Source organism: Falco punctatus (assembly GCF_963210335.1).
Source record: "Falco punctatus genome assembly, contig: scaffold_46, whole genome shotgun sequence".
NCBI classification, from domain to species: Eukaryota; Metazoa; Chordata; class Aves; order Falconiformes; family Falconidae; genus Falco; species Falco punctatus.
In genome coordinates this window covers 327,424-354,142 of record NW_027660143.1, presented here as the reverse complement: position 1 = coordinate 354,142, position 26,719 = coordinate 327,424, and the positions used below count along the sequence as shown (strand labels likewise).

The window sequence follows — 26,719 nt, the reverse complement described above, 5'->3', positions numbered from 1 at the left end:
CACCACGCCTTAACCCTACCCAGCCCCCTCAAGTCCCTGTCCCCACGCTCTGTTTCTCAACAGCTCCCACTGCTTCTGCCCCGTGTCACAGTCCTGCCCACACGCCCCTTCCCCTCGTGGTGCCTCCTGAACAGGGCCTGCAGCCTTGGTGTCCCAGCGGGCTGAGACCGTCACGCTCCTCGCGCTCCTCTCGTCAGCCAGGCCCTGTTCTCCCGCGGCAAAGACCCCTCCGCTCACAAGAGGGAAGGAGCACCTCAGCCATACACCACCTGTCTCACCCTCCCCCTTCCCAAGCTCACTGGCCAACTACTACCACCTTGCAACAGGCTTAAGTCCTGCGCTTTGCCTGCTAGAATTAGGCACGTCCCTCTCTCGTGATGCCCGGCTGTGGGGTGGAAATCATTTGCTACGCTGTCCCTTCGGGTGTTCCAGAGGACGCCAGACCCTGCTGTGCAGCCCTGCCCCGCACGCCCAACACAAGCAGGACGCCTGCCTTATTCCCCTCTAGGATACCCTCTGAGAAAACCCTTTTCAAACACTTCACGTGGCCAAACAAGAGCGTATTTTGCAGAAGCTGGGGAAGCATCAGAAAGGTCGCGATATTTCAAGGTGTTCTCTTTGATCTTTGTCTTACAAAGAGGAAGACCGGCGTGTTTCATCAAACAGATCAGCATATTATAGACAAATCTCCCTCTTCACTTGAACGTGCATTTTGCACAGGCAATAAAACCCACATTTGGTGGCACTGTTTCTCAGCAGTGCACAAGAGGAGAAACACCGCTCAAAATTTAAGCAAACCAACTGAAAACAAATCAGTGTAACAGCAAGCATCCGACATAGTGACAAGGATTTAACCCCACCATAAGAAGACTGTATCCAACTTTACTTCAGACTGTAAACACAGCCTTCACCTACAGGACGCCCCTTCTGCATTATTTTTTTTTTATTTATTTTATTTATTATTTTCTTTACCTTAGTGTATAATACAGCCTACTGAATCAGACTGCAATCCAAAATATTTGGGTTTACATACCCGCACACCACAATATTTAATGCCATCCTTCATGTCTTCTTTTTCAGCTGATGATGACATATGAAAGGTAGATCCCGAGTTCTCACCTGCAGTGAAAAACCACACATTTTTATAACCAGCATGACTTCATATTACTTATTTACACCTAGAGTGCATCTTGAATCATCCTACTTGTGACAAAAGACTTAACACAAAATAAAAAAAATACTACATGCAGGACTGACCGTTTAGTACAGGAGAAATCCTTCAGATGAGAGCTCTACACCAACAGCAAAACTTCCCTGCCATTCTACACTCCAGATGCTCAAGAGACAGAGTCACAAACTACAGGCAGAAGCCCTTCACAACAAACCCTGAACTTTCAGTCACATTTTAGCTCCTAGGCAAAGCGTAACAGTAAGGTATCAAAAATTAAGACGGGGGGAAAAGTGCCTGGCCAGATCATAGCTTTCTTCTGCTACGTTATCATCCAAGAATGTCCAGGTGTTCAGACAGGTCAGCCCTAAACCACATACACTTTCAGCACTATGCCACAAGAACCTGAACCCAAAGAGATACAAACACATCCAAAGGGCACACGTAACGCAAACAAGGTAACTTCCTTTACAACTTGCCAGCGAGCGCCGTGATAGCTGGTGTTAATTAACAAATACTAAGCACTTCATTGCTATAGCGCGCACCCACACCGTAAGTGCATTCCTAAGGCAGACATCGATAAAAGCTCACTTCAGCCTGTACGTGTTTACAGACAAACATTTAGTCCACCAGGAAGTTACCGGTGTGGCGCTCCCCTGAAACAATCCGTGAGCGCGCTCCGTGTCTGTCTGCAGCTGGAAGCAACACACCAGGTGATCCTTCTTCCGGACTTTCAGAATCCGTCTGTAGAGCATAAAACACGGGCGTGAGCATCGGTACAAATTCTCAACTCATTTCTACGCAAAATGTTCCTGCTAAGCCAACTTGCACAGCATGGAATCACAAAAGCCTTTGATCAGCCCCTTGGAAAGGGCACGTCAAGACACAGTATATTGGAAAATCACAGCAGACTTGTGTGTTTTCAGATCTTAGGCAAAAACCTCACAACTCATCTAAACTAGTCTGTCACGCTGGCAAACTGCACAGCCGCAAGGGAGAATTAACACGGTAACTCGAGCTGTGGGTTGCCAACCCGTAACTGCAGGTCTGTGGGGGACCCAACTTTCGGACTGAACTGGTACCCGATACTCAAATTTGTGCTGACGTTCCCCAGGCACACGTCCTGCAGTGGGGAGCGAACACATTGCTACTCCCAGTTGCAAGGGTTGAACAAAGACTTTTTGGGCTGAACAAAGACAAGCAAGACAAAGCTTACAGAAACCAAGGCTACAAAAAAAAAACAACCAAAAACAACCCAGCAGCATTTTAGCCTTGTCTTTTTAAGAAGCGGGTCGGGAAGAGTTCCTTCTTCCTCACAAAAAAAGTCAGAGGGCGTAAGCTACAGACTCTGCCCACTTTCTTCTAACCCATTACCACAGACAGGAAGAATTAAAAGGGCAAACACAGCCAGCACGTGTGAGAGTAGCGTTCAACAGAAATACCAAAAAGGGCCAAAAAGGTAGAAAGGCTCTTTCCCAAAGCAGCTCATCATCTAGGCTGCAGACCCTAAGGGCAACCACTGAACACGTCAGCGGAATAGAGTTGTGTGGTGAAAAAGCAACAATCCCGCCAGCCCCCGTGAGGAGCTCAGACTATTTTAAGCAGCAAGAAACTTCACTGCCGCAATACTGTACCAGAAACCCAACTCCAAGGGCCAGCTGCCATGAGACCCAAATCATTAGCTCGACCTACCTTCACCCCAAGCCTCGCTGAACAGCTAGCACACAGCACAAGTATTTCAAGGGCCCCCAGTTACAAACATACAGCAGAACCAGGAGAAGGGGAAATAAGCCTCAGCCGCGGCAGGGCCCAAGCTCCGAGTGCTTCTGGATCTCGCTCCCCACCCCCGCCCCACTGGGAACCCCGGTGTCCTTCACGGGAAATACCTCAGAATCCCAGGGAGATTCAGCATCTTCCTCTTCCTCTGCTCCCACTGCAGTCAGGGCACCTACAAAGGCAGTAAGAGGTGAGACACTGAGCCCTTCTATTTCACTCTGCTTTTCCCCATCACCCCTGTGCCCAAAAGATGCACAGTGGTTCTGTTGCTGAGGACAAACTAAGCAGTGAGTGTTGAATTCAAGGGTTTCTTCACACCCAGTGCACAACATACCACGGTATTTCCTTTGGATCGCCACCTCTCTTGCCTTCTCTCCAGCAGGAGATGGCTGTGCACAACAGCTGACACAGCTACAAGCAGCACTGAACACGGGTTTGTGTCACGCTCAGGAAGAGGCTCCAGCACGCTGCAGCCCTGTGGCATAGTGTTCTAGGTCACCTGCTCTCCAATCCACAGCTCCAGAATTTTCCACTGACTACCACCATCCACTGTACAAGAAGTACCATAGAAACACCACCCGACACATCTTCACGCTAAAATCACCAAGAAACAATGCTCCTTTTGTAGCACTACCAGAAAAGATCTTCCTTGACTAGTAGTTTTTACCCTGCACCTTCCCAGAAGGTAGACACCTAAGCGTTGCCATTTAAAAAGAGGAGAGGCTCACAGCCCAAAATCTCACCCCAAACACACAACTTGTCTCTATCTCAGGGGGCTAACATCCGAATCTCTTCTCTACTAGGCACACGCAAGGCTCAGTCTCAGTAGGTTCCTGGCCAGATTAAACTATCTTCATTTCTCTCTTTTAAGCTAGACCATTAGGTAAAACTGATTCAGGATTCGCTCTTGTGGAGACATGCACACAAAAAACGGGAAAGGAGCTAGAGACCAGTGAGGGCACCCGTCCTAGCAGAGGGGAACTGCTGGTTCCAGCCTCAGCTAGGACTACTCACACTGTGCCAAATGCAGGCTTATGGTAAAATGCACCGACAGAAGAGCATGTATAGGCACAACACCTGGAATACAGCAGGTTCTGCCAGGCCCGCTCTGTAGCATTTGATCAGCAGCTACACACGCTCTGGTAACATCTACCACACCACTCTACTCTCTGGAGACAGACAGTGGAAAGTGTGCCTTCTCCTCCTGCTCCAAGACCTGAGGTGAGTACCAGAGTGCTCAGCCCTGACTGACATGGCAATGCTTTTGAGCACACACAAGCGTGGCACTGGAGAGACTTTCTACGTTTTAAAACTGGACAAGGTGAGGCACTGGAACAGAACAGCTTTCTCTCAGATTGACTCAAATCTTTCCCAGGCTTCAGCCAAGAGCAACCACAACTTTTCAGTCTGACAGTACGGGCCAGAAAGGGGAATACTACTGTCACACCCAAGACTCTCTAATCCTCCTCTTTTTCAACTGTGCGTTTTGTTCTGATCGCTTCAGGGAGAACACAGCAACAAAACCAAGAATGACACATGCTCCATGTAGCATCATTTGGAATCCAAGGCCACAATTTGTTCTTCAGGAATGAATGAAAAGGAACAAAAGCTACTTTCCTCCTTGCCAATGCCCACTAGGGTTCAAACTTACTGTTTCAGAAGTCAATCACCATTTCAGTTCATTTACTGTGCATTAATATTTATAGAGGAAGAACTGGGATCAGTATTCACTAACTCACTTCTCTCACCAGTGTCGTCTTTGAAAGCACTGTGGATTTGATGGCTATCATTATGAATAGAGTTTTTCACACCCTCAACAACTGCAGTTCGTAGCTCTTCACCAGTGTTTTCCTTTTCCTGCTCCTTCTCCTCTTCTTCCCGGTCAGGTGATTTTTCCTAGAAGATATTGACCAAACAGCTGGAAATAGCAGAAACAAGCACCTTCTTAGCCATCCATCGACAACTTTAAAAATGCTTTTCCTGTGTAAGACAACAGGGAAACTTTGTTGAGCTTTGTTTTACAATGCCTTCAGTTTTTCCATGGGACTCTATGAGTAGACAGCAATGACATTAGCCCTAAGTCTCACCCCTGGTTCTGCAAAGCTCCCGAGAAGCAATTCTTCATGTCAGCCTAACTCTAGCTTTCATTTCAGTACATCGTACCGGAACACGCTCTTCTTCCTCTACTTTGCTCCAGGAAAATCACTAACTTCCTGCTCTCAATCTTACTCAAACTTTTTGGTTCCTCACTTTCAGCCATCACACCAGGTATTTTACTAAATGGCAATAAATCTTGACAGATAAAAACTGTACATACAACTGAGAAAAAATGAATTTATTTCAGAAAAATTATACTGCCTATTTGTTTTCCTGAAAAACCACTGCAACCAATAAAAAAAAATATTGAAAATACTGCCCAACACTATTCTTATACCTAAGAAACTGCTTTGGCTAGGAGTAAAGGCATTTTCTAATATAAAAAAAGGAAGATCAAAAGATGGATATACGTGAAGTATTAACAGAAATGCAGTTTACCTTTTGGTTCTTACCTTTATTACCCTTAGAAAATACCTTTGTGATTGAATCATCCTTATATAACTTACTTTGGTGCTTGAGTGAAATGCTGCTCTTACATTTTCTTCATGCCTATTCAAGCACAAGTTTTCACCTTCTTGTTTCAGTGCTTCACAGACTTTATTATCTACTTCATATTGCTCTTCTTCTGTATCTTCATCATCCACATGTTCGACAAAGTTTGGTCTTTGACTTTCAAGCCTTGGGTTTTTTCCTGTTGACAAAGAACTATTATCACATTCAAAGCCATTACTGAAGCTTGACTTTTTCTCCTTAAGACCACAACTATCTGAGAGAAGCTGAGGTGTCTCTTTTTTCCAGTTTGTCATCTTAGATTCTGCAAAAAGGGAGTCATCATTTCTGTGAAACTTCGCCTGAATCATGCTTTTCTTGTTCCAACTTTCTTGTTTATCTTGCAAATTATTTAGATTTTGAAAGACAGTTTGCTTTGGTACCGACTTGCAAGATACTTCATTATTCACCGTCTTTGGAGACATGGCAGTTATGTCAAAACAACAAAAGGAGTTATGGAAATGGCAACAGGCATGTTACCAGATTAATGGAGTAATCTGGGAATGTCTGGAAAAGGAACCAAGTCAAGGATGGGCAGGATGGAGGAAGGACTTGGCCAGGGACAAAGGCTTAGGAGGGGATTAATAGCTTCATTTTAACAACATGACTTATGTTTTCTGAAGTGACCAAGTGCTGTGTTTTCAAAATGCTACTTTTCTCATTTACTATAGGAAAAGAAATGTTTAAAAAACTACTTAGCAAATCTACTTATTTATAAATTAGTATACTATGCAATCTTTTCCAAATAGCTTACTGTTTTTCCTGAACTGCTGGGAAACATTCATTAAGAATGTCAAGTTTGGCTTCTGCAGCTTCTGTAAATAAAGAAGCCAAAAACGATTGTTTTTTTAAAAAAAAACACTAATGACAACAACAAATCTTTTGTTCACATCAAATCTTGAACGCTAAATGTAATCAGGCTGTCCTTTTGATAATGGTCAGGTGCTGGTTCCATCCCGTACTTCTAAGTACAAAAACACTCCTCACGTATGCAATTCAGTGAGTATTTCACCCCCAAAATACCGTGCAGGCACCCTTCTGAAAATTGTTTCCACAACTATGGTTACATGCATAGCAGTTCTAAAAAATCTGGGTTTAATATTTGTAGTACTTCCCTAAAATTCAGTTATATTTAAGATTGCAGCTTCTGGATGCTTACTTGCAAGTGTGCACAAGGGAAGTAACTGTTAAGAACCCTAGACTTAATGCATTAATTAGTCCCTGCAAGTACACTTACCAGAATATCCTTACATTTCAAAAACATGCCAAAAAATGCATAATTTAAATCAGTGCAAGAAAATGAAATCATGTTAAAACTAAACATGCTTGTGCCTCCGGTATTACAGAGTAGGTTGAACTAGAACACCGGTTCCTCGTCGCTGCAGAATCCCAGAGCAACAGAACAGATGCTCCACACATCACTGCAGAAGTTAATAGTTCTTCAGAACACTAGCAAAAAAAGCAGGCCTGAGAGATTGTAGCTGACAAAAAGAATACTGCCTAAGCATTCAAAAAAAAAAAAAAAAAGGGATTACGTGCAAGCAGAGAATGCCATCTCAATAGAAGAAAAAAAGATGACCCATTTGAGTAACTCATCCGCTGAGCACTCTTGAGTAACCTGATGAGGAGGAAAGGAGAACTAGGTGATGAAGGCTTTCAGTACATCTTCATTAAAAAGTGCCCGTTATCAGTTAGGATTCTATCACGAAATCTACAGGAAACATTAACAGTGTTTGGGGAAGAACAGAACAGGTTATATCAATAACTTATAAACTTAAAATCCAACTCAAATGACCAAGAACAAACAAAGCTGTGGTGGTTTATCTCGTCGCCTATGGCTCTTTTGCCTCAAACCACAAATCTACTGCATGCTCTGCCACAGCTACAGGTCTTTTAGGAAAAACTCACAGCACAAAAAAAGGCTGGCAGGTCAGAGACTGCTTCTAAGGAGAAAACAATATTGGCTAGAACTGTAGTTTCTTTCAATCCCCCAGAAAACTTGCCTTCAGATCACTTATTTTTATAGGACATTTACTGTAAATACACCATACCTTGGGAGAAAAATCGAGCTCTTCCTCAGAAGCATGCCAACTGACATCGCTCCCCTCTTTCTCCAAGCTTCTTAAAAAGTAAAGCAAAATGAGTACTGTGTCTCTCCAATCATTCCTCAGGTATGCGCTGGGTATGTTTAAAGTCTTACCTGATTGAGTCTCCTTGCGACAAGTCGTCTATTGCTGTTCAAACATTAATTGACATGTTGAAATTAGATTTGGCATGCCAAAAATCAACCAGCACATACAAACATTTAACCTGGACAACTCTACATGTCGTAACAGAATGAAACTTTGGGGAGTCAACTTTATGTAAGACAGCATGAATGAATGCATGCATTTCCAAACAACTGCTTTTTCAAGTCACACTGAATTGACAAAACAAAAAAGACTAGAGTTATATCTCCTTTGAACTTTTATACCTAAAAGTTTAAGAACTATCTCTAAACTAAAAAAAGCCCAGCACAGCATGAATATGCTACGTTAATAAACAGTTAACAAAATACTGGTGCTTTAGCAAGACAGTAAATAAATGAACTGCAAAAGTACTCATACTGCACACACAAGCACACACTGTTGACAGAGATTGTACTGGTTTATATACTATACTAGCTGGTGCTCTACCCACTTACAGGTTATCCTGAAAAGGTAAAAAACATCAAAAAGCATAACCAAGATCTAATGCCTATCCTCAGGCAGAAAAATCCCCAGCAGTTCTCTATGCTGCACCAAAAAGGATAGTCAACAGGCAAGACAGGCGTAACCAGGACAATCTATACTATGCTCCAAGCTTTCATCAATTAAGAAAGCAACTTGCACACAGGATCACAGCATAAATCAGGTCACAAGGGACCTCAGCAAGTCTCTCAGCCAACCGCCTCCTCAAAGTGGACTCAGCTCTGAGGTCAGATGAGGCTGCATAGGGCTTTTTCCACTCTGATCTTGAACCATTCAAGGAGGGAGACTGCACAACCTCTCTGTTTTACTGTTCTCACCATGGTGAAGCTGCCCACATTCCATTAGAAATTCTCTTGTTTCCATTTATGCCTCTTGTACCTTTGCTTCCTGTCACGCACCACTGGGAGGCACCTGTCTCTGTCTTCTCCTTATACGTGCTGGAAGCTGCTGCTGGGTCCCCTTCAAAGTCATCTCCTCTCTACACTGCACAAGCCCAGTTCCCCCAGTCTCTCCCCAAAAGGCAAGTAGTCCTGCTCCTGGCAAAGTTTGATGGCCCTCCACTGAACTCGCTCACGGATGAAAGACCACTCTCTCTTGCACTGGGGCCTCAAAATTATACCCAGGGAGCTGGACACAACCCAGGGACTGCCAGGTAGCAGCGTACAATCCCCTTCCTCAGTCCCCTGGCTATGCTGCTCTTCATACAGCCCAGGACACCGTTAACCTTCTCAGCCGGCAGGGCACCCTGCTGGCTCATTCTCAGCTCACTTTCTGCCAAGACCCTCTGGCTATTCCCAGCAAAGCAGCTCTCCAGCCAGGCAGCTCCAGCACGTGCTGTAGCAAATGGTTGTTTGCTGCGGGCATTTCGGGCGAGCGGGAGTCAGATTCAAATACTCATGGAGTTCAAGATCTGATCCGTTTATTGTACAAACCAGGTACACTTTTATAAGGCACTCTATAAGCGTGTGTGATAATATGATTGGCTATCTTACAAGCGTATAATAATATGATTGGTTAACAATTGTTTATTGGCAAGATTTCTGTTTCTGCTCATTCTGGCACGTAGGCTCTTTTCTGCCGTTTCCCAGCTCCTCTTATCGCGTCCTGCTGGCCCTGGTTTTGTGCAAGCATCTGCAATTTGTTCCTCCCTCTTCATTCCACTGTTCTGATCGTGGCCTCGTCTTATTTCTTCAGTATTTTTCCACTTGCTTCAAAGTTCAGTATAATCAGTCAATACAGCAAGAGCCCCAACACCTCCCCCTTTCTTTTTAAATACAGCATTAATACTGCGTTCCACACAGCTCTGAAAACACTGCAAAAGGCAAGGCACCAAAAGTAACAAAAGAATAACAAACAACAATATAGACAGACCTTGTTTCAGTAAATCCCTCAACCACCCTCCAATGCCCAAAGAAGCAAACCACGCATCTATACCTGAAGAACCTTCTTTAACTTGATGTATACAATCTCTTAACTCCTCCAGCTGTCGGTGGATACTTCGTCCCATTTTCCCTCTCTCCTCAGAAACAACATTAATTGCAGGAGAGTGTTATGATCTAACGTTCCTCCCTCCTGAGGCCATTTCGCATCACTCCCCAATTTATACAAAGGCCACCACTGATTACAATATTTAATCCATTTCCTTCTATTTTCGGTACCACCATGTCCTACGATATCACTCCAATGTTTTAATATACAACCCAAGGGCGATTTTTCACAGGGCTTACTCCTTCCATTTCCCATTTTACAATTTTAATTACTTTTTATCCGGTCGCCTTAGCCACCCAAGGTCGGAAACACGGATAGAGCTCCTTGCTCACATTGCACTCAAACACATGTCTCAAGCACTCTTGCACTCACACTCAGTCAAAATAATTAAGCTATACACTGAAAATCAAAATGCGCATCTCAATCACACCATTCACACTCTCCGGGCAGCCCGCAGTCACACAAGCAGTATGTTATATGGTACCGTGCACTTATGTACAACTTTTAGGAACACTGACAGTTCACAAAGTATGCATTTCAATGAACAATTGCCAAAAAACAATCAACAAACAAAAAAACCACATTTTTCCTGGTCTTAAGCAGAGTGTTAAGTTTTCCGCTATTTGCCACGAATTACCAGAATATTATTATTTTTCAACATACATTTCATAACTCCAAGTTTTGAACATGTAACAAGACAACACATAGAACAAACAAGACACAGAGCGCTATTTCAGTTGTTACATTCTAGGAATTCCCCAATTCTTAAGACAACCTAAAGGAAGTTTTTAGCTTCCCCCCCCCTCCCTTTTTTTTTTTTTTTTTTTTTTTTTTTCTTTCCTCCTGGGGACTGCGCTGCGCGCCGGACATCTCTGATCTCCGTGCGTCTCACCAGCCGCCCCGTTACTAAACATACCGTTTTATCCGCGGATCCAAGGGTTCTCTTCTGCTCCCGGGTGAACAGCTGAGAAGACGAGGCTCCTCCGAGGAAATCTCCCGGGGCGCGCCTAGGAGCGTCCGCTCCGCAGCTGGTCCCTCAGCCAAGCAGAAATTCTCCCGCCTGGCTCGCCAAAACTGACGTGCGGAATTTGACTCTATAACTCGAAAGTTATAAAGTAGGTATGTTTATTGCGCGCAGATGCACGGGGGATCGCTCCTCCACAAGCGTGCATACCCGAAGTGACTAACCATCCCACATTTATACAATGAAACAAATGAATATTCAATTAACGCCTATACATATTTGTTACCTAAACCCCGCTTCGTATGTTAATTAGCTTATCAGTCCGTTTCCTGGAATGTGGTGGTCTTGCAGGTTTGTAGGTGATTCATGTTCTTGTGACCATCCGATCTTCTCCAGCAAGGAGACTTAGCACTCCCTCCCTCTAGATAGCATTGGAATATCTCTCATCCTTTTCTCATTCTTTTTTTTTTTTTTTTATAAAATAGCCCTTTTTGTTAGAGGAAGAAAGGCAGGCGTCTCCCCAAAACTGTAGTTGTCTCCTCAAAGCTGTGTGCCTATGTGACCAGACACCGCACCCATGACTAGTCACCATACCCACATTCCTTGAGCAGACATATACAATCACAATCGATGTCCATTGTCCCCATTTCACACTATTTCTCCATATCAAAATTACTTTATGTAATGCCAGAAACATCAGTCTCAGGATGAAATATAACTTACAACTTGATTTCAGCATTGCTCCTACCAGGTTTGTCCAAAGTCACACAATCATCTTAAAGTAGCCAGAGGCCATGGTGCATTTTAACACTGGTCAGGAAGTCAGATCTCAACTTTCACCTTTGCAAAGACAAACATGCTTCAAAAAATGCAGTCTGTTATTTAGGAGCCGGTGGAGCTGTGCCGTTCCCACCCCAGCAGTTTTACATCCAGTACTCGCAATTGCCGGTATTAATGTCTGTCTGCCGCTTGCCGTTCGTTCCTTATCAGGACACCAGGGTGGTAATTCATCATCTAATCCCCACGCTATTCGTTCAGCAGTAGTCATTACTGGATAAGCTTTAGATGTATAATCGGGGGGGGTTTTGCACGGAGGCTGCCCCTCTGGCTCTTCCTCCGACTGAGCAGTAGGATCGCCGGGAGGCCGCACTGCAGCTTTAACAGCTGCAGCGACTTGCGCCTCGCCGTGTAACTGCGCAACCATACCCCGTACAGCCCGATACGTGCGAGCCAAAGTCTTTACCCCCTTAGTCCCGACTTGCACAGATTCCCACAAGTCCTCTCCCACTTTCTTCCATGTTTCAGTACTATATACATCTTGCGTAGAAGCAAGGTAACCACGGCGGCGACTCCAACATAGCAGATCAATTACTGCCTGCCGTGAGACTGGCGTTTCAGTTTTCTCTGCCAGTTTCATCAAACTGTCTACGATTGCTTTTTCCACCACTGATGCAGTGATCCCCATCCTGCTTAAGTTTCCTGACTCACCGGTCAGCCGTGCACGTTCCGCCTTTCTTCGGGCGCCCAGCTCTCTCTCCGCTGGCAGCAGGATCCTCGCCAGCTCCGCAGCTTGTAACACGATCCTTAATGAATCCTCCTGACTTTTTGACCGATCCTGTCGACCCTCACCGGATCACGTCGGGGTCACCAGATGCTGCGGGCATTTCGGGCGAGCGGGAGTCAGATTCAAATACTCATGGAGTTCAAGATCTGATCCGTTTATTGTACAAACCAGGTACACTTTTATAAGGCACTCTATAAGCGTGTGTGATAATATGATTGGCTATCTTACAAGCGTATAATAATATGATTGGTTAACAATTGTTTATTGGCAAGATTTCTGTTTCTGCTCATTCTGGCACGTAGGCTCTTTTCTGCCGTTTCCCAGCTCCTCTTATCGCGTCCTGCTGGCCCTGGTTTTGTGCAAGCATCTGCAATTTGTTCCTCCCTCTTCATTCCACTGTTCTGATCGTGGCCTCGTCTTATTTCTTCAGTATTTTTCCACTTGCTTCAAAGTTCAGTATAATCATTCAATACAGCAAGAGCCCCAACAGTTGTTCCTTTCCATGTGCAGGACTTGGCATCTGCCCTTGTTGAATTCTGTTAAGACAGGCCTGACAGTCCATTTACCCAGCTTGTCAAGATCCCTCCGAATGGCAGCGTGGCCCAGATGCACATGTTGCAAACTCAACGACAGCGCACTCTAGCACACCACTGATGTACTAAAGAAATCTGAACTCTAGGAATCCAGCCTGAAGAGTGCGAAAACCTCTCAATTACCAACAACTAAGATGAAATAAAAGGCCTCTTCAATTCCCAGGACAGACAGGAAAAAAAACAACAAATAGAACCTCCACATCGTATCCATTTCAGCATTCCTCAATTCCTCGATAATTAGTTCTCGTTAACTATCATCACAAAACGAACTTGCTTATAAATAGGAGATTGGTGGCCTTCCATAAAGTTGTATGATGACAGCCAAACCGAGGTCTTGGACAAAATCATTAAAAGGAAAAGAAAACAAAGGGCATATAATGTTGAGTAAGTTACCTGAACTTTGCTTTCCATGGATAGTAACTTTAAGCAATGATCAAAAACAGTTCCCATTGTTCTTTGGAAAGCAAGAGAGAAAGTTTATGAGATAGTTTTCAGACAGATCTTGATGCCCTACAGTAGAAATGGTATCTAGAAAAGCAGTATCTGGGGATCACTTGTTTCTACTTTAATTGAAGTCCATTTTAATTTTGGAGTAACAGAAGAGCTTTTTTTAAAAAAAATAATATTATTTACTATCACTAATGACACAAAGCAATCACTCAATTCAGTAGTAAAGGACCCGTGCAAAACACGCAAACAAAAAGCGCCCAAACCCTGCTCTCAAACCTGATTTATAAAACCAAAACCATCAGAATAGAGACCTCCAAGATAATAAACATCACAGGTGTGTTAGTATTTGTACATCACACAACATGTTTCACAGTTGAAATGCTACTGTATAGAATACCTTTCTTTGGTTTTCCTGTTCTTGATGTCTGGCTAGGAGATTGTGGCATTCCTATATCCGTTTGGGGAAAGGCGTGTCAAGGACAGACCAAACAAGGACACCAGAATAAATGTGAATTCCCAGAAATTTGGAAAACCTAACCAGTACATTAACAAAGCTGTAGCAATGGGAGAATGTACTGTGACCATCAGCCTACTCTACAGTTACAAGAAGTAGAAGCAAAACCTATCACAACCTACAGAACTCTACTCTTAAGGGACAGTGTCAAACAGTGTAACTTAATTTACTTGCTCCATTGTAGAATACCTATATTCCAATATTTTGAAACACTGGAACAGATTCTTGGCAGTTTACTGTACTGCCAACTTTGAATTTCTCTCAGCTTGACTGGTCCTTGCCCAGCACTGACTGCCAATGCAATTCCTTCGTATTTGTAGAGTGTTTTATACATACGGCACACTTAAAATCCCTCTAAGCATCTCAAAAATCTGTAGGTGCCAACAAACTTTGGAGATATGCTAGCCAGTTGTGTCAGATGGTGCCTGATGCAAACACAGCCCCCTCCTACCTCAGTCTGAAGGTAAAAGCCCTGCATATATTGATTTGACCATGCTGAACTGTTCACATAGAGAAGCTATGCCACCAGCGTGAACGCAGGCATGACAAGCAGTCAGAGTGAATACCCTGTTCCCCCAGGGCTATAGGGCAGGCCACAACTGGACCAGAACGGGTGCACTGACTGGTGTGAGTGTCATGCATGTGTGCTTGTGTGTGTACGTGTGTCTATGTTGTGGAACAGAAGCTTTAGAATATAAATCACCATGCACCTGCTCTACCCATCCTACTTAGTAAAATTTTAATTTTTATGTCAATGAATGGTGTGTTTCTGTTATTGCAGCTACCCAACCCAAATGTCTTTGTGACAAGGCCATAACATTTGCCTCAGAGCAACAGGGAGTCCTGCTTATATTGATGTTACCACAAATACATGGAATGGATGTGGCAAGAGGACTCCTATCGAAAATACACATGTAAGAGTTAAAAAAAGGACCTCAAGATTGATTTGTATCTCCTGTATCACTTTTTACAAAAATCGAGAAATGAAGAAGCAATGTGAAACACACTGAAGCACTTGTTTCTTTTCCAAGAGCTCTATGATGAAAAACTAATGGTTTCTGTAGGGACTCAGGGAAACGCTGAAGGAACAATACACCAATATGCAGTGCAGCAGCTAAAAAAAGCTGCCACTGAAGACATACTAGAAATCTGAACCCTCGCTTTTAGAAAAAATGCATAATTACTTTTTGCCAAAGAAATTCCAGCTTCAAATCTGAAAAGTCTGTCATTCGATATGCTAGAGGTGGAAGCCATTCATTTGGAGGTTTTTGCAAGTCTGTCTGTAATCAACAAAAAGGTTCATGTTCTGACAAAAAGTAAACACTCAAATAAGCATGAGCCAACCTCTTAAATATACCGACTTGCTCACTAGAAGCGAGTATTTTGAAGAATGTTCAACAAGTGCAAAAGGAATAAGGACTACATTGAAGATCCCAGAAAAATAGGAATGAAGAGCAAGATTAAAACAAAGAATTCAAAGTGGGTATTCCTGCATTGTCTCAAGATCAGTCTAGCTTCTCCTCTAACAGGGGCTTCAAAGCTTTTACTGCAGCCTATCAAAGGGACTCAGGATGCAGGACCTGTGCTTTGTGTGTGCAAGCAAGAGACTGCAGAATCAATGCCACCAAGTGCTCCCTGCATGCTACTAATCCCTCTCACTCAACAGGCCGGGGTCATTTTCTAGGAGACTGAGCACAAGGAGAAAAAGATTCGTACTACTCAAGAAAAACAAGCCCTACTATAAACAGTTTGAGACCACAGCGCACTCTTTCTCCTCCCAAGTCCTTAACCCACATAAATACGCTCTTCACACTTACTAGGCCTCTTCAAGTGAGGATTTCCCGTAACATTGTTGACTTATGCTAGTAGTATTACTGTTTTCAAGGAACCGAGCAAATTACTTGGTTCAAGAACCCATATTTCCCTGAGGGTGTGATTCCAAAATGAATATACAACAGTATTATTCTTCAAGCCACATACTTTAACATAACCCAGGCCTGTCAGTCATCACAATGTGGTACCACAGCAATTATCTACGTGCACAGGAGGCAGCCACAGAGTGCTGTTTGGGTAAAAGCAACATTTTCTTGATTAAACTACCTGTACCATGTGCTTTCCAAAAACAAAATAAAAAAAATAAAAACAAAAACCTCTACATCTTCCTTCAATCTATCAAGAAACTTTACAAATCTCTGACTAGATCAAAGCAACTATTCCAAGTCAAAGGAACAAAGTTTGGCTCTAAATTAAACTCCCCTATCTGGGAAAAGTGAATTCGGAAAAATATCCCATGTTTTGCTCATATTTCATGACATATTTAAAAAAGGAGTAATAAACTGTGTTTGAACACTGTCTGCTGCCCATTTGCCACAAAGTTCTGATGTAACACCCTTAAAAAAACCAGAAAGGATAGAACTTCCCACTGTAGGGCCTGAGAGGTAAGGATCAAACTGTCTTGTACTATATTAAAAGATTAGTTTTCTAAGATTCCTCTAGGGCTATATGAGCTCGTAAGCATAGACTGGATCTTAAAAATTAAGGAGTTGGTTTTTTTAATTTAAAATGAACTCACTGAAGGAGCTAATTTTTTGATAACAAGGCAATTCAATTGTTTTTCTGGATCACAAGGTAATGTAGATTTTTTAAAGTTTATTTCATAAAATTACTGGAAGGAAAAGAAAAGTGTTATTTATTTTTACTGGAAATCAAACTATGTCCGTGAAGATACAACACACACAGAAGCTGCATTATTGTTTCTAACCAAGTGACTTTTCCAAGACGATTTTTCCTAAGTATGTCTCTACAGCACCTACACAGAAACAATCGTAACTGATGCTGAGAAATAAGACAACTCACTAAAAGCAGCTTAGTGCAGGTGAAACTATTAATATTAAAACACCACTGCACAAACTCAGTGGAAATCAACAAGACATGTACGGCCCTGCTAACTCATCTGTTGCTTCCCAGCTACAGGAAGATGAACAACTACTCAGGATGAACCTTTTGCAATTCATTTTCACAATCTGAATGGCCATCTACAGGTACAATACACACCCAAAACCACTCTCACCTAGTTCCTTCCCTGTCCCCCTTCTCTCTCTGTATGAAAACCTATACAGATGGGCAATCTGGCAGGCAGAACGCAACAACCCGGTAAGTGGGCCCGTAGCACACAAACCGCAGCTGCCTTCACCCCTGACAAGAAGCACCTCCAACCAGCAACAAGTCAGCATATTCACAAAGCTTCTTGCGCTACCCCACCTGATGCCTCCACTAAAGTCAACGGCAAACACAGTGAGCGCTGACAACACAAACCCCCTAAAGAAAAGGCCACAGTGATTTTCCTCGTGAGCTCCTGCGTGATTAAAGATCCTCTGTCCACAGCAGGTGCACCCAACATCAAGCCAGCAGCTCTGGCCCGGTGAGGAATGCCAGGTACTGTGTCGCCTTGTGCACCACCTTCGTCTCTGTCTCCCCAGAATGCGTATTCCACCAGTTGTTTACAAAGACTATATAGGGAAAGAGAAGAAACATATTTGGTAAAAACAACCACATACTTGCTTATACAGTTTAATAGAACAGTTAACAGCCACTTATCCACCCTACACATATTCATAGCCGTATGAATTCATATACTTGTATGCATTCACTGAGAGTAATACACACAGAACTTACTGCACGACTACTACCTACTTCAATGTTCACTACAGTCATGTTCACTCTAGAGGTGCATATCCACACCTACGAAGCTATTAGCTCCAGCTCGGCACAATATTTTCAGCCTAGCTGTTAAGCACACATAACCACCTTAGAGAAGGGATACGCACAGGTACAAAGCTATCCATAAGAGGGGTGAAACTGCTTAAGACTTTAACAAAAGGGATATGTTAGATCTCTGAAACAAAAGGCTGGTAGTTCCTGCTCATTGTAGTGGAAGTCAGTAAGGACAATGGTGCTGGTCTGAGGAGAGGACTGACATGCATTTCAGTTTGCCACGTTCTACCTCTGGGTAACTGTAGGATACAGACATGTTTTAGAGTTTGTATTGGGCAGGTGCAAGCTTAGCGTCAAAACTTGAAATCTACAGACAATTCAGGGCGGAAATTTTCTTCAACATCCAGATTAATACTAGACACAGGGAACGATATGTATCAGAAGACGTCACTGAGCACAGCTTCAGGACAGTTTTCAACACACCATTAAACCGTGCTGCTATTACCGAAAACATTCAAAAGCCACACTGACAACTGACAACCTATTCTAACAATAAAGTCAAAAATTTACCTAGAATATCCATGAATAACAGCATAATCCTCAGCTGTCCATCCGTTAGTGTCTTAATGGAAAAGATCAGCACCATATCGAAGAAGAACTTTTATTAAATTAAGCTGTCCACCAGATGCTGCAGTCATAAGTGGGGTTCTGAAACACCAAAAATGTTATGAAGTAGATCATTTGACACAGACACTGTAATTATTTTTATTCCTATTTGCTCTCAAAAACTACTGTCCTCATTACTGAATGAGCAAAAGAAAACGCAGTTTTCATTAAATATTAAGAGCAACCATAAAATTCAAGAGGGAGTCAAAACAACCAAACCTTCAATCTTCAGACAAAGCTTCCACATAGACAACACTCACATACAAACTATGTCACTATGCAGGAGATGTCTTTTCAAACTGAGGCAGTGCTGCTGAGCTAACAGCATGTTTCCTGCCAGAAGGGCCACCACAGACAATGCCTTCTTGTAATCCTCTACGAGGAAAGCACCCACCGAGGTATGACAACAGCCAAGTGCAGATGTTCTTTCACAAGTCACACAGAAATAGCTGCTATGTGGCTCCCTGGTTTTTTTTTTTTTTTCCAGAGCTCATTCTCAGGCCTCCGATTAACCCAACCTAAAGAATACTGAAGAGACCCATGCAGAGTTTTGACAAACCACTCACCTTTCACAGTGATCTCGAGCATGCACATCAGCTCCTCTCTGCAGAAGAAACTCTGCTATATCTTCATGACGTTCAGAGATAGCAAGAATAAGCGGAGTGTTTCCCTCCTGAAAGGACACATAAATAAATTTAAAAATAAAAGTAAAAAAACCAACCCTACAAGAGAAATACTAGTACAACTTTTTGAAAGAACTTCTTCAACAAATACAAAAATTTACCTTATTCCGAGCATCAATATTGGCATTATGCTCAAGTAACAGCCCCGCTACATGTATTAGGAGATCGGACAGCAAGGTGAAGGGCAGTGTTGCCGTCAGCATCTGCCAGATGTGGGTTGGCACCGTGCTCTAGCAGAATAGCTACACATTCTTCTTGCTGGCACTGTACTGCCTGGGAACAACACACAGAAAAGGAAGAACTGCCAGCACTCTGTTACAATTGCCCCAGCTTCCCAATGCTGGAAAATAAGAGCACCTTCAAAGCTGAGCTAACATATGCCTATTCCACACTGATTACCAGATGCATGCTTCTACGCAGAGCTGTGTAAAGAATCCTACCAGCCACCTCTCATTTAATGCACAGTTGACAAGCCCCACTTGAAAGAGCATAACATATTCCACATACCTTCATCAGTGGCGATCTGTTATCACTGTCAGTAAGATTTAGTTTACACTTGTTTTCTACGAGATATGTAACAACGTTCACATGGCCATTCGCAGAAGCAAGATGCAGAGGTGTCCTAAAAATTAAACATATTAAATTAGCACAAACAGACAACTAGAGAAATAATTTCAGGCTCTGATAAATTGATATGACCACAAGTTTCACTTTGCACAAAGCAAGCTTAAGAAATGATTTCTCATTCCGTTACCAGTAACGGCAGTTGCGCACCAAACACCCGAGACTGGCCAGCAAAACCCCTCCGCAGCATCTGCTTAGTAAGGTGCCATTTCCTTCACTCTAGAACTTAATCTGCACAGATTCCTGGGCCCAGGTGTTGGTCACTGCCTCCAGCAGGACTACACCTGTGGTGCAGCAAAAAAGACCAAAGTTTGGGAATCTGAGAACTATGGCAAGCAACCCTCTAAGTTCTGTAATTATTCACGTGCCAGAAGTATCAGAGATGTAGATGGGCTTTATATAAAGAGTATTAGCGTTTCCCTGCACTTCAAGAATTTCTGCTTTTTCTCTAGCTTGCTTACTACTGCAACAAAACCAAGTACTCACTTGCACCAAAGTGCCCCCCATAACATGCAGCAAACCAGACAGAACACTGTAATCCTGAGTACAGGAAAGTAATACCTGATCCTTCAGATATGTATAACTACAATAGTCATAATAAGCCTACTACAGAGGAAGTCCTCTCCAGGGAGGGAATACTGTGTTTCCATAATACATGACCAGCATAAGAAAATGAAACTCTTTTCTTCAAGTTAAAGCCTTGCCAGAAAGAAAAGGACTCCTTCAAACCACAGAACATCTTGGGTCTGATGTCAATTAACCAGCCTACTTGCACTGAAAGAAATTGCCCAGAAAGTCCTTGCATGTGTTTCCCCCTAAATCAGAGGCACAAATCAGCACAAGCTTCATGCTGTGCAAAGGCAAAGCACCTGCTGCTCTGCAGGACACCTGTCCCAACAGAGCAGAAGACAAGCTAGAAAACAGCTGGGACCTTCCTCCCTTGAAGGTGATGCAGTAACAATCCCATAGTTCCTCAACAGAACTGAGGGGAACACCAGCACTGGCTCTGAACCACATCACTGTAGGTAGGTCCTTCTTGTATTTAGGAAAGCTCAACCAACCTTGCTGAGGCAGAAGCACAACAGCTCCCTGGCTACGGGGGAATGGAAAGGGAGAGGTACACAAATGCAGTGGCAGGTGATGCAGAAACACAGTAATCTGTAACACAGATACTTGTTACAGGGCAGCTGACAAGCCTCCTCCACTGCAACAAAGATGAGGATGAGAGAAATACATAAAACTTCAAAGCACTTGTAATGTCTTGCTACAGACAGGGAACAGACTGGAGCACTGACAGAGGAGTAGCTCAAGAGCAACTACCACCACTTTTGAGAAATTCCCATGTAAACATGCAGGATCCTTCATCTCTGAAGAAATGACTGACTGAGATTATCTGAAAGCTAACCAGGACTGGTTATGAAGGAGTCCACAATCATCTGAAAGCTGCTACTACCAACCACTAGGAAGCATGACAGACATGAAGTAGTCACTATCAGCTCTGCAAACAGAAAAGCCTTCAGAAAACTTGTGGACTTGTTGCTGTCCTCCTCAACCAAGTCCCTCAGTCTGTCAACAGGAGACGGCTCTGCTTGGAGCAAGGCCTGCTGTGCTCCACAGAAGATCCACTTCAGGGAACAGGCTGGCAGAGAACATCAGTGTTCAGGGTTGCCTGTCCCTGCAAGAGGCCTCCAGTAACACCGAACTTCTTCTGCCACCCAGCCCTGGGGACACTGCCCAGATTATGTTCCTGCTGCTGCAATGCTACGCTGATCACCTATAGAGTAGAGGAGAACTGCTGATGCTGAGCAGCCACGAAACAACCCCACTGGGAAACAGCAGGTTGGCAGTACGCACTTTGAATGGCCCTTGAGCCGACAACCCAGCAGCTACAAGCCAAGCAATGAAAGCTCTGGAGTTCAGTCTGACAGGCAGCTGACAGGGTAAATCTCCCTTAGCGATGAGCTCTGACCCAGGATGATGACTAGCTGGCATTGTGCCTACAGTGCTTCCAACTCTGTGCTGACTTTTGCCCGTCTCTGTCAGTGAGGCTGAAGGTTTTGCTAGACCACCTCTGAAAGCTGCCTGCTCCTAACTGATGCTGTATCAAGCACACTTTCGGGAGGTCTTATGGGCTACAGGACCCACTTTATGGAAGGAACTTGTATGTGTGATACTTGCCATGTTCCTGGTGCAAGATTTTGCTTTTGGAAATCCTGAGGAGCAAACCTGAGATATTCATACAACCAATGCACACATTTTTGCCGTTACTTTGCATTATTTCCTATTCTTCACCTCTACTTCCAATGATATCAAGTCTTCCAACACGATGAAGCCCTGAAACACAACTGTATCCAGTGGTCACTCACAACAAACATCACACCCACAAGCACTAAGAGGGCACAGGTGGCCTTGCAACCCTCATGGCTGATACAGAGGGCAGTGGCTGCAGCAAGTAGGCAGGCTCTGTCCACTGAATTGCTCTCAGCCACGCTTTTCAGCAGCTTTTCAGCACTGGGCATTATCACGGCAAAACCACCACAGTGCTCATCATAGTACGCTGCCTTTTCTCCCCCCCCCCCCCCCCCCCCCGGCCCTGGCTTGTTTTTTTTACCGTTTGTGACTTTATTTGTCCTGTTATAACACTGACTATAGCCTGGCACACAGAAGGAAACCTTTCCAGAGGAAACAAAGCTTTCTAGACAAGATGAGCTTGAAACGCAAAAACTAGCTCAATTTCATACCAGGGTCTGCTAAGAGCTGGTGACTGACTGATGACTGAATCAGCCACAGTGAATGGGAAGGCAGTAAGAAGAAAAAGAGAGAGACTTTCAGAACTATTTCCATAAATGCCATCGAGCACCTTGACTCTGGCAGCTTAAGTATGCACAAAAGTGCACTCGAGCCACCTTAGCTGGCATCACCCACCCTCCAGCTGCATAAACTACTACTGGCTGGCAACACTCAGGCACACAGCCCACGTGCTGACGGACTGCATTCTTCATTGCTTTTCCTACAAATCTAGACAGTTCCAGGTGTTTTCAGGGCAATAAGCTAGCTGGCTGGCAAAAGTCCAGTCTTCAGAAAAGACAGCCCAGGATGCTGAAGTACTCTGATTAAACCAGCATCTCCTCTGAATGTCATGGATGTTTTGACTCAGAGTCTTTTCAGAAAAGGCATTAACAGCTCAACACATACAAGACCCAAAACCTTCAGCTGATTCCCTTAGGCTTACGGTGGATCATGAGGAGCTATGCTGCAGCCCACGGCTTCTCCCTAAGATACAACTGCCAAGTACTTGCTGTGCTCGACTCAAAAGCACACATCCTAACACCTGCCAGAAGCAGCAGCTTCCTCTGCATGGCACTGCCCAGATTTTCCAATCCAAGGCACTAATGAGCTGTACCAAGGCCACAGAGCAAACAGCAAAAGTAACTGCCACCTAAAATCAGACTGATGTTGCTTTGGCTGCAACATCAGAGTCACAAAAGGCACATCGGGCAACTGTCCACGCAGCACCAATACACAGCACATTTACTATATGTGCTATAACCCTTTCCTAAATGCTTACCCTCTTTTACTCCCAGCTGAGGCAGTGCAGCTTTCTCAGCTCAACTACTAACCCTGCACGCTGAGGCCTCCGAGGTGCATGCACTCTGCCTTCCAAGCCTGCCTGGAGAATGGCCCTGAGGCTCCTTCTGCAACCCGCCCTGGCCAGGCTGCTGCCGGCCCCCTGCAGCTCCTGCGCCCCCAGGCAAGGCAACACCCCCCCGGGAACGAGGGCACGGAGGGGGCCGGGGCAAGACCGGGACAAGACAGGGGATGCTCGGCCGACTCCAAGGGCTCCTGGCAGCACAGCCCTGGCTCCCCGCCCAGGCTGAGGCTCCCCGCAGCGATGCTGCCCTTCGCTCCCAGCGCCCTTGAGCTGCCGGTGGCTGCAGCTGCACCTGCGGGTGCCGGCGCTGCCCGCAACCCCCCCACACCCCGCCCCAGCACCGCCCGGCGCTGCTGCCCCCCGCCGCTTACCGCTCCGCCGCGTCCCGCTCGTCGATGCCGTATTTCTTCAGTCTCTGCCGCACCTGACCCAGGTCGCCACGGGCGGCCGCACGGTGCAGCTTGCCCAGGTCCTTCAGCCGGAGCTCATAGGCACCGGTGGGGAAGGGCTTGGCGACGCTGCCGGCCGCCCCTTCTTCTTCCTCCAGAACCCGAAAAACCTCTTCATCCCGCGGCAGGGGCGCGGGCACGGTCCCGCCTCAGGGAAGCGACGGCGGGAGGCAGCCGGTGGGCCGGGGCAGGGACGGGGGATCGGGGAGCCCCCGGGGCAGGGGGATCGGGGGGCCCCCGGGGCAGGGGGATCGGGGGATCGGAGGGCCCCCGGGGCAGGGACGGGGGATCGGGGAGCCCCCGGGGCAGGGGGATCGGGGGATCGGGGGGCCCCCGGGGCAGGGATGGGGGATCGGGGGGCCCCCGGGGCAGGGGGATCGGGGGGCCGGGCAGCGGCCCGGTGCCGCTGTCTACGGAGCGAACCACCAGAGGGCGGGAAGCCGAGAGCAGCGGCGGACAGCGCCTCCCTCAGCGGCGAGCGCGGCGGTTAAACGGCCGGCGGGCTCTGCTGGCGGGGGCGGGGTCTGCTCCGGCGCGTGTCCAGCGCGAGTGACGTCACTTCCTGCCCCGCGGTGCCCGGCGGCTCCCGCGCGGTGCCCGGCCGCGGCGCTGCCGAGCGGGGCCGGGGGCAGCGAGAGGCCCGGCGGGTGGCGGCGGCGCTGCCCCCCCCGCAGAGCACTCGGGCCGCTGTCGGGAAGCCCGGGGGGGTGCCGGCGTACCGGGCAGCAGCAGCTCCCCGCTGGCCCCCGGCGGGGCCCACGCTGTGAGCTCGCGGGGCGGCTCGGGCGAGTTGGTTTTAAAAGAAAATGGCTCAAACTGGGAAAGCGCTTGTCGTTCAGGGCAAGGGCATCTCGTCAGGGAGTTATGGCCAAAACAGCTCTGCGAGCAATTCGCCTCCTAGTTTGTTGAGCAGTCCTGCTTGTGTGCCATCGTTAGCCCTGGGCAAATGGATGCCAAAGGAACGAACAGCAAGGGTTAATATAGCGGGAGGGGGGCGGGGGGGGCCTGTAGGCATCATCTAGTTACCTGCCTTGCCAGGACAGGGTCAGAAAGTTACTTTCCAGTAAATGTGGCTGAGCTGGCACTGCCACAAAAGAACACAAACGCGCACTGAGGGTATGGAAATGTGGTCCAGAAATCAAAAGACAGGTCGTGCCTTTGGTATAGATTAGGAGGATGGTTCCCAACTTTTGTACTGCTGCGGTGATGCCGCTAGGTAGTTCAGCGTGGTGAAACCTTATTATAAGTACCATAAGGTTTTGGGGTGATGTCACAGTCCAGTATACCCTAGATGGTTTGACTCATAGAACTCCTTGGCAGCACACTTCTTCCTCTTAGAAACTGTCTCTTGCCAATGAGTTTGTGAAAAACGGAGAGATGGCAAAGAAATCCTAAATCAGAGAGAGGGACACACTTCACTGTGATTAGCGCTGAAAATATTGATTACAACAGGACAGGAATCTGGTACCACTTTTTAGGGAGAAGATTCAGCCCTTTGAAATACCTTCTTTTTCTTCATCGCTAATAATGGTACAGCTCCTAAACCCTTCATTTTCCTTTCTGGAATGAGCCTTCACAGCTTTATCAAGCCTGTTCGCTCTGGCAGTGTTCTTGCCGACCAAAGTGGCTGATGTACAGTCACTTTCCTTAGCTGATCCTCAGTGTATTAGCATCTGTTACTGTAGACGTGATCTCTAGAAGGAAAAGCTATAATAAATAATAATAATAATTTTAAAAAGACAGAAAAAAGACTTTTGTTGAAAACACAGCCAAGTAAATTCAGGTTGCAAAACCTGAATTCTATGAGTTTTGGGAAATGGCTATGAGCAGCAGCCATTTCAAGAGCACCTCTGTAATCAGTCTGACCATTTAATGGAGGAATGGAGAGCAAAATGCATTTTTTAATTGGGTGTATTTGTTTTCTTCCAAACATTAGAAGAAAGGCAGGAATTTATATACAAGGTGGCAATACAGAGTAAACACAATCCATCTCTGTGCTCTTTCCAGGAGGAAGTATTTCTTCTCTAGTCCTTTTCCAAGTGCACACGTGCTCAGCCACAAAAACTTGGGTTTTTTACAGCTCATTCCCCAGCCAAGACCAGGAGACCCTACAGTTCCTGTGCAATGTCAAATGTTTCAGAATGGTATTAAACCCCCCTGTGATTACCGAGTTTTAGTTGGTAGGGACTTTGGTAGCTGGCTGGGCTGAAATTCAGTTTCAGGCTTGGAAGATAAGAGAGTGCTGATGGGTCCTGTGGATATAGTGTTATGGGCACAACAGGAACTGTTTGTTTATTATTAGACAGAAAGGATGCAAAATTAAAAACTAGAATCTATCACCCAGAGCAACCTCAGAAGCACTTCTGGGAACTCTACTTCTGGGTCTCCATGACAAGGGAAAGACGGACTGAGTCAGCTACTAGTAAGCAACAAGTTACAGGGTTTTTTCCGCATCACCTCACACTGCATCGTGCCCTGGGAAGCAAAGACACCATTCCGAAAAGCAAACCCCCACCTGCCTCCTGCTCAACTCGTGCCTGAGACAGGCTTCAGGGGGTGACCTTGGGCAAGGCCAACTGCACAGAGTTGTTCCGAGTGATGGTGGCGTTACTCCCCTCCGTTCCGAGAGGGAATGCATCCGTCGGAGCCCGACGATGCTGCCACGGCCTCAAGCTGCAGCCAGGCCTGTGCTGGGCCTTCACTGCTCTCAGCCCTGGCCCTCACCCATGGACGTGACGTCCCAGTAGGACTAATAGCAAAGTTGGCACAAGAAATATTTTAATTTTTTTCCACAGGTTGCAAAAAATTCCTTTTTCCATCCCTTTTTGGTTTTATGGCTCTAGGTTCCCTCATGCTATTTAAACGTAATTTTGGAAAGTTTCTGTAGGGATTTCCTCTAGAGTTTCTGAGCCTCCTCATTCCCATGGATTAGTTACATCCAATTTTGCACTGTTATAAATCTATAGGATTTGTTGTACATTGAGATCTTATGCAGCTATCCATCTTTACAGCAATATTTGCAAACAGAAAGCAAGATTC

At 45.4% G+C, this 26,719-nt stretch overlaps 1 protein-coding gene across 1 annotated transcript; it reads right to left on the bottom strand.

Moving 5' to 3' along the window:
* Positions 1-979: 979 nt before the first annotated feature.
* LOC308057823 (uncharacterized protein) lies at positions 980-25,199 on the bottom strand (the record flags this gene model as incomplete). Its single annotated transcript, XM_080411860.1, is given in 17 exon segments — positions 980-1,119; positions 1,810-1,891; positions 1,894-1,912; positions 5,479-5,732; positions 6,345-6,405; positions 7,642-7,711; positions 7,791-7,824; positions 8,274-8,281; positions 18,177-18,229; positions 18,233-18,314; positions 18,839-18,945; positions 19,057-19,108; positions 19,110-19,228; positions 19,463-19,577; positions 23,603-23,828; positions 24,400-24,496; positions 25,185-25,199. Coding segments are annotated over 17 exon segments (1,398 nt in total). The 3' UTR covers positions 980-1,115.
* Positions 25,200-26,719: the final 1,520 nt, after the last annotated feature.